Here is a 13,696-nt window from a genome sequence, read left to right as displayed (position 1 = left end):
CAAATATGGTGCCCAGCAAGGATGGAAAAATAATGAGGTTTTTTGTTCTTTCCTTACAGAGTGCTTGCTATATGGGCTTGGTTTTGTAGACGTGAACAGACAATAAAACAAAGCATTTCTAAATCATCCCCTTATAACAACAATTAGCAGAAACAAAAACCACAGACAGATGGAATTGGTTACACAAGGAAATTTCAAGTTATGACCACAGGAAGCAAGCCTTTTTAAGCAAACTGAAGTGCTCCTAATCCAATATATTTTCCTAAGCCAAACACAAAATAATTTCATTCTATAGGGACATAGCTGCAGCAGCCCCAGCCCAGATGCAGGATTTGCTGAGAGCCTCCATCTCTCAGTTTATGGGGTCCTCTCACACGGGATGTAGGAAAACCTTTTATGGCTTGAAAGTGAAAACTAACTAAGAATAAGAAAAACATTTGTTAAGTAGGCTAAAGATCACCACCTCTGTAGGTGACTGGATCCACTTCCAGAAATATTAGCATTCTGATACCATACATGCTCCTGAGAGGAATGCTGGAGCTCACTGTGAGCAGCACTGCTGTTACATACACAGGCCACAAGTTCACCTTTTGTTCATGATTCCTGTCAATATAACCATATTCTAGGTTGAATAGAAGTTATTTTTGCTGAAAGCAGAGGTTTAATTTCTACTATAAAATGAAGAATACAGCACAGCCTTCTCACAAGTCTAGAAATTTGCCCTTCAAGTACAGAAGTCATTTCATACAATCATAGAATGGTTTAGAAGGGACCTTAAAGCTCATCCAGATCCAATCCCCTGCCACAGGCAGGGACACCTTCCACTAGAGCAGGTTGCTCCAAGCCCCTGTGTCCAACCTGGCCTTGAACACTGCCAGGGATGGGGCAGTCACAGCTTCTCTGGGCATCCTGTGCATTATCCTCACTCTTCATGGCAAGGAAAAGAGAGAAAATGGATGGAGAGATAGATACAAAGGTCTCCTGTCCTCTTGATCAGACCCCACCACCATCAGGATGTAAGATGAGGAAGGGATGCTATGTCAAACACCAAAAACAGATGGTGTGGGCTCATCCACTCTGCCAAGAGCTGCTTGCTGAAATCATTGGCAACCTGCTCCCTGAGAATTCCCCAAAGTCCTCTCCATTGAGGAAAAGACTTGACATTTCACTGGCGCATGGTTCTCGGATCAAGGCTATGGCTTTTCCTACCCCCATTAGAAAGTAACCACTTCAAAAAATTACAGCTCCTACCAAGCAAGCAAAAATGTTGTTGATTTTTTGTTGGCTAAAGAACCTCCAGACTAAGACTGATTGATAAAGGATGGATTTCACAAAAAACATGTTTATCTTTGGGCAAAACCAGATGGAGAAGAGCTGGAGTCTGCAAATTAAACATCTCCATGCTAAAGAAAGATTTCCAAGCAATACTAAAGAACAAACTCTTAGGGGAAAAATAATGACTTTTCAGGATGTTAGCTAACCATCCCAGTACTCCCATCTAAATCTATTAGTGATGGCAACAGCATACCTTGTTATTAACTAGCATTATTCGTGTCTCAGAACATGGGCAGTAATCGGTGAGGTTTAATTCAAAATCATCTGGAATCTTCCTCTGCCTTGATTTTAGTTTGTGCCAAAAGTTACTGCTTACGCTCAGTCACATATGCATCCTGACATGCAGTTCCCACACCACCACAACTTTACCTTACGTGGCCGAGGAGTTGTATGTATCTTGATTTAAAATGATGAGTGCATTGCTATACCACTTCTTCCTACACACAAAGCTGCCAAACTGAGTTTCAGGTCTCTCAACCATGACAGATATTAACCTGGGGTTTCAAGCAGATGAACACCCAGTCCAACTCTGGCATGCCTTCTAGGAAGGCAAAAATAAAGCTGTCTTCCTCAACTGCCCCACCATGGGTGCTCCTACAGCCCCAAACTGATTGCCACAGGCCAAGGGGATCTGTGTTTCGGCTATAAACACCCTATTTACATTGCAGGTTTTACTGGAGCATATCGAAGTATTTTAATGCAAAAATCAACAACGTCCTCCAGTTTTTCTCACCAAACAAGTATTATGCTACCCAGCAGGAAAATGAAGACATAGATGCCTAAATAATCTGCAGCAGAGCTGGAGAAGGAAAGCAAAAATTTACAGTCGCCCAACCCAGCCCTCCTTTCTCTTGCAACAGCACACAAGTAGCAAAAAGTGCACACAGTGAAAGGGAAAATGATCTAAATAAAATATGCAGAAGAAGAATTCTTTTAAACCCCATCAGACAGACCTGCCAGCCTACAGCAAGGACTGCTCCAGACTGAGCTACGTGGGATGTCTACATCGAATCTCTTTTTGGGTGCAGTTTGTCTTAAAACTGACTTTTTGCACCTTGCAGTGGGGTGTATTTTTAAAGTGTGACTGGTTCCATAGTACAAAAACCTTGAGACTAGACCAGCTCCCATTGCAAATGTCCATCCTCAGAAAACCAAGACCAGAAACTGGGCAAAGGCAGCACTGTGGCACACTGACATTGCAATACTTGCATCATTTTAATCACACTGGAAAATCTACAATGCGCTTCTTTTGGGTGCCTTTAAGTTGTTTCAATTAAGAATGTGCTACTAACCTATTTGGCAATCTTCACCATTGAAACTAAAGCCTCAACACTGCCATGTGGCATTACCAGTCAATGCTTATGTTCCTGGCTGTGTCTACTGGTTCTACCTTCCCTACAACGTATTTATACCTTGCACGCTTTCCACACAAGTTTCAACCCATACAAACCTTCCCATCTCTTTGGAAAAAGTTAAAACCCCCAAAACTTTAAAGATTTAGCAACCATTGATCACCACCCTTCCTCTGCATAAAGAAGACTTAATTTTTACCGGTGTTTCCCACTTTTGCCAGCAGCAAGACTATGAGGTGGATAACAGCGGTGGTTGACTGAGATCTCCACTGGGATTAGGCCCAAAATGTTCTATACGGTAACACCACAACCAACACTTAGGAAGTCCTCCAGAATCCTTACCACAAAAACACATCAAAACCTGCATTTTGATACTAATTAGGTTTGGTACTTACTTAAACGGGGGTGGAAAAAGACATTGGCTGAAATTCAGTGTCAAGACAGGACCCCTCACTCCATCCCACTTTCCCTGCCTCTCTCTAAAAAGCCCTTCCTTCTGGATTCACCTTAATGAAGAACCGATCGAAACTGCATCCCGAGGGAGCAAACAGAGCTGCGACTCCCACTTTGATCTCTTCCCCATGGAGAAACGCGCTCCCTGCCTAGCTTGCAAGATGTTCATTTGATTGACGTTTGCTCTGATGTGCAAAACTGCTTTGAACTTCAGACATTAAATTCCCATCAGGCTGCACTCATTTTTATTCTCCTTCAATGCGATTTACAAGCAGGAGATCAGCAAGCGTAGAAGATAAAATACATTTGCAGAGGCTTTGAATCTGACATCAAAACAGGGCTCAAGTGAGCCCCAATTGGATTTTGTTCAGCCTGAATTTACAGTATAAATCAACCTCTTTTGCACAGTTTCAGTTTAGGGAAAAAAACGAAGGAGTTGCATATAAAAATGACACTTGAGCAGCTACTGAGGGGTTCTCATTGTTTTAAGGTTCATTCCTTTCACTCCCTTTCCATCCATACAAATTTAAAGCTGATTTTAGTATGCAAATGAAATTACATAAGTTCATTGGAAATTCAGTATTTCCTTTGAAATTCAAGATTTTCACTCCTATTTTACATAAATGCTGAAATATTCCCCCTGCATCTAAACAGAATGCTGGAAAACAATGCTTTTATGAATAAATTCAACAATCAAAAAGCTACTGGTGATTCAGTTCACCAGTTTCTTCTGGCAAGGCATACAAGTTGCTCCAATTATTTCAACTACTGCTTGAAACAGTCAAAGTATACTTACTCTTGGACGTAAAGAAAGCATATTATTGAAAGGAGGGCTGCAACCCAGTAACACAAACTATTCCAAACCCCACTATTTCACTAGGAATGTGGACACATTTACGATGTAAAAGCAACAGTCCAAGAGAGCAATTTCCTAAATACCTGCTACAGTTTATGGACAGAAGAAGGTCATGCCAAGACCAGCACTTAGACACACTCCCCACATTTTCTAGCAACCCACATGCATTACTGTAGCCTGATACTCTGCAACAACAGCAAATACATCTTAAATTTCACCCAGTGCAGCCCACCCACTTCTCTTTTGGAAGTGCAGCTCTTCAGATATTGCAGCAACTGAAGGGACCGAATGGGATTCCCGTTATCTCCCACTTAACTGCTCCAGAGAGGAAAGATAAACACAGAAAGAGCAGCGATAAAATTGAACTGCATTAGCAAATATTTAACCATCTGTTTAAAAAAGAAAAAAAAACAGAGCACTTCTGAAGGCGATATTACAGGCAGGGAGTAAATGATTTTCAAATATAGGTTTGTAAACTCACTTATTCAAACAGCTCTATTAATGTCTGTAACACAACACTGCCAAGAAGTATGTTTCACCAACAAATATTTCTCCATTCCATTTCCCTTCACAAATTTAGATAAATGCATTCCCTAAGCTCTTATCAGCACTGCTAAATAAAGAACAAGAATAGACTTCAGTCTGGAGAAGAGAAGGCTCCTTAAGGGGAGACCTTAGAGCAGCTCCCAGTGCCTAAAGGGGCTCCAGGAAACCTGGAGAGGGGCTTTGGACAAGGGCCTGTAGGGACAGGACAAGGGGAATGGCTTTAACCTGCCAGAGGGGAGATTGAGATGAGCTCTGAGGCAGAAGCTGTTCCCTGTGAGGGTGCTGAGGCGCTGGCACAGGGTGCCCAGAGAAGCTGTGGCTGCCCCATCCCTGGCAGTGTTCAAGGCCAGGTTGGACACAGGGGCTTGGAGCAACCTGCTCTAGTGGAAGGTGTCCCTGCCCGTGGCAGGAGCTTGGAACTGGATGAGCTTTAAGGTCCTTTTCAATTCTAGGATTCTATGATTTCCAGCATTCTGGAAATTTTAGTATTTTCCTCTCAAACATATGTGTCAGCAGCAGAAGCAATAGCACTGATGAATGGCAATATGGTTCTAAACCTGCGGGTTTTTGGAGGCCCATAACAACTTCTCATAAAAACCAGCAGTGAAATTCATTTCCATCCTCCAGGGTTGAGGCAAAGAGAAGGAGATGTTCCCACCAGCACACGTGTGTATTCACACCCCATCTGCAGGCGCAGCATTATCAGGGGACCACAGGTGGTCACACCATGCCACCCCTCGCAGCAGCAAGGCACATACGGCAGCTTCCAGCTCTGCCCTTCTCTCCCTGCTCAGGTCCCAGCAGGCAATTCAAGGAAACCATTTCCTACCTCCTTTTAGAGACACCTAAGGATGTGAAATGCTGTAGCACATCAGAGCATGATGGGTTTTAAAACTGGACAGAAGAGGAAGAGAATCAAGACTGAGTTAGGGAAGAATTTTTTGTCTCCATTTAAAAGCATCATCTCTGGGGTTTTTTGCTGGAAAAGCTGCACAGGCAGCTGTGTGTTCCTCACAAATGCATCTGAGTAAGAGGTTATAAACTCTTTTTTGTGCAGAGTTTGATTTTTGTGATTTTCTTTCATCTGCAAATAAGCAATATAAAACATATATTTGATCTACACGTTGCCATCTAGTTCAACATCAACTTTATCTAGAAAGCTATCTCAGCTGTCATTCACAAGTCAGACCACACAGGCCTGCAAAGTTCCAACCCCACCAAAGCTAATGCTTCCAAATCTGTCCCAAAACTCATGTCTTTAGTCCCTATTTAGACACTTTTCACAACTAACAGGTATTCTGTAAGTTCCTGCTGAAGATGCAGGGAAGCTGCAGGTGCTCAGTACTTCTGATAACTAAACACTGTTTGTGATTTCCTTACCCTCTTTCTGACGTTCTTCCATAGCCCCATCTCCACCCCACACACGTCAGGTCATTTCAGCTACAAGACTTCCTAAAGACCTACTAAGGGCTTTTCTGGGAATGAAGCATCTCAGGCATGACAAACAAGAGACACTCTCTTGCACACAGAGTTACTTATCCTCTTGAGAAGGAAGATACATTAATTAAAACATTGTCTTGTAAATAACCACACAATTCACTCCTGATAGGGAATGTCTGGAGATGGCATGAGAATCTGTTTCTCATGGCTTCTTCATCAGCCTTTATTAGTGAGGAAACACAAAGCCTTATTTTTTCAGCAGGGATTTCTTTAAGGATTAGAATCACTCGACATCCATTTTCCTTATCTCCCATCAGTTTACCCATCCATTTTGCTAAGAGCCTGGAGCACTTTATCCATATTAACTCTGTCTCATTGGAGCAATCCATCTTCTCAACTGCTATGGGCACTTCCTCAATGCAGCACATGGCCCTGGGAAAAGGAGCAAGTCTCCAGGCTCTGACCCCATGGACACAGACACAGCCTGGATGGTGGGGTAGGTATCAGATCCTCGTACCATCCACTTCTGAGCTTGTCTGAAAGCTATCCTCTTTGGTGACTCTTCTCAACTGTTGTCACTCCATTGCCATCACGGTTTTTCTATTCCCAACCCTTGGTTAAGCAGAACTGAAAATGCACACAGCTGTATATGAAGAAAGGAACAGCAAAACACAAAGGAAAACACATAGTCCGGGCTCCATTGCTCCAATTTAGCAGTCCACCTCTACTTAGCAGTAATTGCATATATATTTATGCATATGATTAATTTCCATTTACACGAGCACATACTTAAATGCTTTGGTAAACCAGATGAGCAAAAGCATATGATGAAACGTTTGCTGAATTAAGGCCTATGGAAAAGCCAAAACCACTCAACAGCCACCAAGTGCACTGCTTCATCAGGTTGTGTTTGCATACTCTGATTTAGTTGTTTCCACCACCTTCCAAAACAAGGTAGTTCCACTGCACAAAGCTGCCTTGGTGGGGAGAACAAATACGTAATTGTTAGTACTTGTTAGACTAGTACATGTTGGGTACAACAAAAGAACCAAAAGCAGAATCAGACTGTTAATTTTAATTCAGAGCTAGTCACTGTGGACTGGAATCACAGTCAGAATCCCAGACTGGTTTGGATTGAAGGGACATTAAAGCTCATCCAGTTCCAACCCCCTGCCACAGGCAGGGACACCTTCCACTAGAGCAGGTTGCTCCAAGCCCCTGTGTCCAACCTGGCCTTGAACACTGCCAGGGATGGGGCAGCCACAGCTTCTCTGGGCACCCTGTGCCAGCGCCTCAGCACCCTCACAGGGAAGAACTTCTTCCAGTCACATGGAAACTTACTCATTTGGGCTCTTCACCACATAATGGCAATGCAATAAACATTGCTTTCCCTGTTATAACTTACTACTCAACTAAATAAGCAATTTAAGTGCCAGGTTTATTTTATATCCCAGCTTGTGCTTTGTTAGTTCTATTTTGCATCATTTATTTATAGTTGCCAGGTGTGGTTTATCTCAAGCAACATGGCAAAGTATCTTCAAAGCAAATGCTCAGATTTGCAAAATAAATACAAGCAAACACAAGGCCACATATTGATAATTTTGTTAACAGTAACAGCAAATATAATCTAAAGATACCAAACCATTAAAAAATCCTTAATAAACCTTTCTCTACGTAGAAGTTCATCACCTCCTTCCCAAGTAATTTTTCCAAAACCAATCCAAACTTGCTGCATTCCAACACAATGTAAAAGGCTGATGGAAGAATCACCTCAGAGCACGAAGTGCTCTCAGATTTTCAAACATCACCCTGCATTTAGAAGCCGATCACTATGTAATAAACAGCCTTAAATATTGTGGGACATGCCTTTATATCTACCTTAAAAATATACCCTGAGGTTAAGATGCTGCTGATACTGTTCTTGCACCAAATGTTTACTCAAGTGAAAAGGCCACATGATGAAACACCTCCCTACACCAAGAAAGAGAATACACAGAATGAAGTAGTTGTAACACAAATATTTCACAACCTTCCTGAAAGGAAAACCATAGCCCTAAGGACACACACATTTTTAAGGTACAATCTAAACCAAACCATCTCCTGGATATGACAAATAGCACAGACAGATCTGTGTCTTTTTCATGTGACCTCTTTTATAGCAGCAGCTATTAAATGCTCTAAACCAAACTATTATAATTATTGTTGCTCTAACACCAGCACTCTTCTGCCCAATACTAACACACATCTTTTAAGCATCAAGGATAAGCTTTCACCAGCAACAGCACATCTAACTCAACTTCTCACAAGTGCAGGTCTCCTCAAAGCCAGACCAAGTGAGTCCAGAAATTACAGGTGGAAGAGTTCAAGTAAATCAGTAGCCTTCAAAATATAATCAAAATATCCAGTTGGGAATATTTGTGTCTGTGTTTTAAAAATGATTCCTCAATCCATGTTCAAACACCAACACGTGTATTCCAGTCTCCAAAATCTGACTGCTGGCCATTTCCCCCCCTTTTAACTAGGCCTCGAGGTGCCCAAGGGGGATCCTGAGGAGCATGTAATCTTTTAATTTCAATGGAAAGCTCCTGCTTAAGAAGAAGGTTATCTCATTTTGAGATTTCTATTAAAAACTAATCCCTCTTCTGGAGAGACAGGGAGACAAGGACAGGTTTTGAGGTAGCTCAAACAGGGGAACTGGCTTTTCAGGAACAGCCACTTTCTGCCCGTGTGAACTGTTTCACTTTCCCCTTTAGCAGGCTTGTGTCAAACATAAAACCTAATAACAACCCTTTGGGTATCAACATCAGCTTTTTCCCCTGACATTTTAATCAAAATGAAGATTCTCCCAAAAGGGAGATGCCACAGAGAAAGAAAATTAAAGGAAGAACAGCAGAAGGGGGAGAAACAACAACTGAAATGATGGCAGAAGCATTTAGACAAATCAAACAACACAGCAGGGTGCTAACACCCTGAAAGTTAAGTTTCTAAAGGAAAACATGTTTTCACATTCTTTCTTTGTGTGACTCACAGACAGTTTCCTAAAGACAGCAGTGGGTATATTCCAAATGGCCTGATAATTCACTGTTCTCAACCATAGGTACTCAACCAGGTCTTGCCAAAGTGATGCCTGAAAGATCCTGCAAACTGACAGACTGGTCTGGTAACCACTTACGCAGATTTAATATTATCAACCCAAGTAACTAAATAATGAGAATCATATTGTAGAGCCTGAATGAGGAGCTCTGCAAATAGAAAATTCACCTCTTTACTTTGCCAGCTGTGACCTCCAGTTTGTTTTTTAAAACCACTTCCTGTGAAGAACCCTTATGCAAGTCCACCATGGGGAAGGAAATTTCTAAAGGACTTCAAAACCGAGTAAATTTGGAGGACAAAGTGAAAGGAAACTCGTGAAAGCTTCCAGAGCAAACTTCTCTTTTTATTTTTTTAATGAAAAACTATGCATTACTGACAAGGGGATGATAAATCTTCTTGTTCTTCCTTCTCTTCAGCCCTTGCTTGGAAGCCCATGCAGGAAGCTCGCTGTTCCTGCATGCAGAGATCACAGGGCAGGAAGGTTTTCATCCTGAACTAATTCTTGACCTTTCTACCAACACTGCCAAATACCTGGCCACTGAGCACCAGATGTGCCAGCATTTTATGTGGGCAACTTGTGAGTAGGAACTGCACCAAGACCACCACATCTACACACAACCCAACAGCAAGGTACCCATTTCTTTGGAGTCACCTGAGGCTTAACCCTATTGAGATATCTTACCTCTGTGTCATAGAGTCACAGAATGGTTTGGGTTGGAAAGGACCTTAAGATCATCTAGTTCTAACCCTCTGCCATGAGCAGGGATGCCTCACACTAGACTATGTTGACCAAGGGTCTGTCCAGCCTGGCCTTGAGCACTGCCAGAGATGGAGCATTTACCACTTTGGGCAACCTGTTCCAGTGCCTCACCACCCTCACAGTAAAGAACTTCTTCCTTATATCTAATCTAAACTTCCCCTGTTTAAGTTTGAATCCATATATTTGAATGCAGTGAATATTTTAAATTCTTATAGAAAAAAAGGTTAATTCCATACTTCAGGAAAGATGAAAGCACACTGTCGTTAAGAGAAGAGCTGTCTCATAGTCAGATTGCAGAAAGTGCTTTTAATATTTATTGACCAATTTACCTTCCTCTCCCCAAAATGTTGTTAAATCAGACAGATATATACAATGAAAATACTCCTTTTCTAGCACATATGGAAGTAAATGTTTAAAATGTTGAGCATTTAAAAGAAATTATTACATGTTTATTGGACAAATCAGACCTTCATTACACCTTCCTACAATTAGGAAGCCCAAAGAAGTTTCTGCAACTATTTAGCATAATATAACATGATTAAGGACAACCAACTGCCTGGATTTAGACTATTGAAAACTTCTGTATTTAAAACAAAACAAACTTTAAATGAACAAATTCAGTATCCAAGCAACGTACTCAATTTGGGTGAACCTCTGTGTATCAAACAGCAGCAGGTCAACTTGATTAAACTGCAATGCAATATTTTCAGCATGTGATGTACTGACCAGCTCGTGATTTTGGTTACTGAACTTCAAAGGGAGGGAGAAAAAAGAAGTCCCATGACCAGCTTCAGAGGAGTTATTCAGTTATTCAGGGCAAGCAGTGTCTCAATGCAAAGGTGGTGTCTTGGACATGGACAGACTCATTTTGTATAGAAGACTATTCCATGCAATTTAGGGTTGAACAAACTTCTATCCTTTTTGTTGCACTTTACAATCCATCATAGCAGAGACCCAGTTCTTGTTTAGTGCTCCTCATTAAACAGGTACATAGTAAAAATGGAAAAGAATACGAGGACAAGAAAAGGAGCACCTTTGGAGTACCGTCTTCTCCCCTTTTCAGAGTTATCAAGACTCACAGAAAATACAGGCTATTCTGCAAAGAGATCATCTTTCTCCTTCACGTATTAAATGACAGCAAGTAATTCCAGTAATACTTACTCCATCATAGATGGGGGAATAGTACAGCAGTCCTGGATTGCAGTCAAGGGCGATGTGAGATGAGCAGTGTATGATGCTTCCACCACTTGCTTGTTCCGATTCACAACATCCAAGTAACGGTTAAATTTCTCACGGATTTTTTTTGCCAACTGAAGAAAAGAAAAAGAAGATGGATTAAAATCAAGCCAGTTTCTCTGTATCACCCCATTCCTTATTAACAACTTGAATGAGAGCAAAAACTGCATACGTTAAACGTAATAGTTGCCTGCTTTGTTCATTGAGCTTCTGTTTTGGTGGCTTAAGCACTATCCAGTCAAGTAATTAATAATATTGGCCACAGAAAGCAGCCTATACAAACAGATAAGCTACATTTACCATCTAGCAATGGGTACTTGAATATAGAGTTTTGCGTATATGAAAAGTGAGATTTCCATTAGAACAGACTTCCTTTTAATTAAGAATTAATTACAGGGAATTAATTAATTCTACCTAAACAGTGGCTTAGCGCTGAATCACTCTGATACAATGCTCTTATAAGGCCTGGCAAGGGCATGATGGAGACTAAAATAAAGAGGCCACAAGTCAATTTCAAGAAGCTCTATAAAAAAACCCAAATAATAGTATTACAGAAGACCTCACCTACAGAGAAATCTTTTACTGCTCCAGGAGCAATCAACCAACAGCACATCTGCCAGTGCACTGAAACTATCTAAGGGAACAAGCCCAGGATCCAGACAACCCCATTATATTGTAACTGAAAGAAAATAATGACAAATGTCTTACACAGGTGAAACTCTTCCACAAGCCTTTTGTTGCCAGAGGTCTGATGAGCAGGTTGTAAAGAGAAGCTGTGGCTGCCCCATCCCTGGCAGTGTTCAAGGCCAGGTTGGACACAGGGGCTTGGAGCAACCTGCTCTAGTGGAAGGTGTCCCTGCCCGTGGCAGGGGGTTGGAACTGGATGAGCTTTAAGCTCCCTTCAACACAAACTAGTCTGGGATTCTATGATTCTACAATGAAGGCAGCCACTTATAAATCAGGACAAGGTTTAGCAGTTACACTATTAAAAGCAGATGATTGTATTTGTCTCCTTTCAGAAAGTGAAAACAAACAGACTGTCATCCCTCCTCAGCAATTCTCGGGCCTTTAAAAAAATTAAGAGAGCCTAACTTCAGAAACAGCAAATTGGGCATTTCAGCCCTTCTCTTTAAATGCTTCTCAGTGCCAGCCACATTGGAAGCAGTCTGAAGGCACATGGTATTATGAAGGGTAGAAGCAAGAGGTTTGACAAGAACCATTTACTAAGACTTTTGCTCCCGGTCTTTTATTCAAAGTGAGAAATTAATGAAACAAATCAGGCACATACAAAATTTGTTCTGGCACATTCAGCACCCTTTTCACACCAACATACCTATTACACTTAATCAATCAGCCAGATGCCTCCTAAATGAAACAGGATGATCTCTAAACAATATACCGTGGTGTTGAATAGGCAGAAATATGCATTTTGCATTTCTGCAGACCTTCTTCCAGGCTGAAGTCAGCTCATTAATTCACAGCACTCATCTCTCCTGCTCCCTGGACACCCCAAACTCTATGGGGATGATTTAACAGTGCCGCTACATTTGCACGCTGAGAAACGCAGTAGGTTGTTCCAGATCCCCTGGACTGACAAATGTTTTTCCTAACTATTATTAACAGGACATTTCATCATGATTTACTTCGTTATGCGAATAACGAGGCCCACGCTGGTAACAGCACTGCCTTTGCCTCCATTGTTCCCAGCAAATGCTGCAGCTCAACAACAGGTCTCCTAGGAGCACAGGTTTTAATAGGAACTTGCTCAAATGACTTGCAGAATTATACCTAATTAGTTTTGCAGAATGATTTATTGCCAAGGCACCAGAGGACTACTAATGGTTTCCCCCGTGTTAGGCATCCAACACAATTAAATTACTCCCAGTTGTTAAATAATAAGCTGCTGGGTTGTTCCTTTTCTATTTTCTGGTAAACTTTTTGTCTGACTGTACTGCTCAAATGTGTCCTTGAGAAGCGGATTCTTCTGCAGGGTCTCAAGCCAAATTTCCTCAATCAAAGCCTTTAAGTTGCATGGTTACCAAGTTCCCCTTTCAGTTAGGGCAAATGAAATACCTGTGCTTAAGCACTGTGTAAACCAGATACTTGAGTCTATACACTTCTTTCTTGATTTCCCTACCTGAAATTACAAAAAGAGGAGAAAGCTTAAATTTGCTGAAAAAAGGGACCACAAAACCATCATTAGCAGTGACAAAACTAACATGGAGCATCAGAGCCAAAGGACTCACATTTGGAATCACACTTTTCTCCAGTAAATGAATACTCTACAATAAGTTGTGGCTGTCCCATCCCTGGCAGCGTTCAAGGCCAGGCTGCACAGACCTTGGAGCAACCTGCTCTAGTGGAAGGTGTCCCTGCCCGTGGCAGAGGATTGGAACTGAATGAGTTTTAAGGTTCCTTCCAACCCAAACCACTTCAGGATTTGATAATGACGATATTTTGGTGTTAAAGAGTTTTCACCTACCAGGTTCACCAATAAAAGCACCCCACAGCCTTTGAATTTTATCCTACTGTGCAGAGCCTGAAGATCGGACAAAACTGATAAGAAGCAAATGTTTAATACCTAAACTGCATCTCCCATTGAAAAACCTCTGAACAGCTCGAAGT

General features: G+C 41.6%; 1 protein-coding gene across 2 annotated transcripts in view; it reads right to left on the bottom strand.

Annotated features, from left to right (window-relative positions):
• Positions 1-13,696, bottom strand: part of CACHD1 (cache domain containing 1) — a 109,050-nt gene that overhangs the window by 50,784 nt on the left and 44,570 nt on the right. For both annotated transcript variants that reach the window (XM_030495711.1, XM_030495712.1), the window contains exon 3: positions 10,997-11,145. In XM_030495711.1, the coding sequence (XP_030351571.1) occupies positions 10,997-11,145 (149 nt within the window). The remainder of the gene's footprint in view (positions 1-10,996; positions 11,146-13,696) is intronic.

Source organism: Strigops habroptila, chromosome 8 (genome assembly GCF_004027225.2).
Source record: "Strigops habroptila isolate Jane chromosome 8, bStrHab1.2.pri, whole genome shotgun sequence".
Lineage (NCBI taxonomy): Eukaryota > Metazoa > Chordata > Aves > Psittaciformes > Psittacidae > Strigops > Strigops habroptila.
This window is presented reverse-complemented; position numbering and strand designations above follow the sequence as displayed.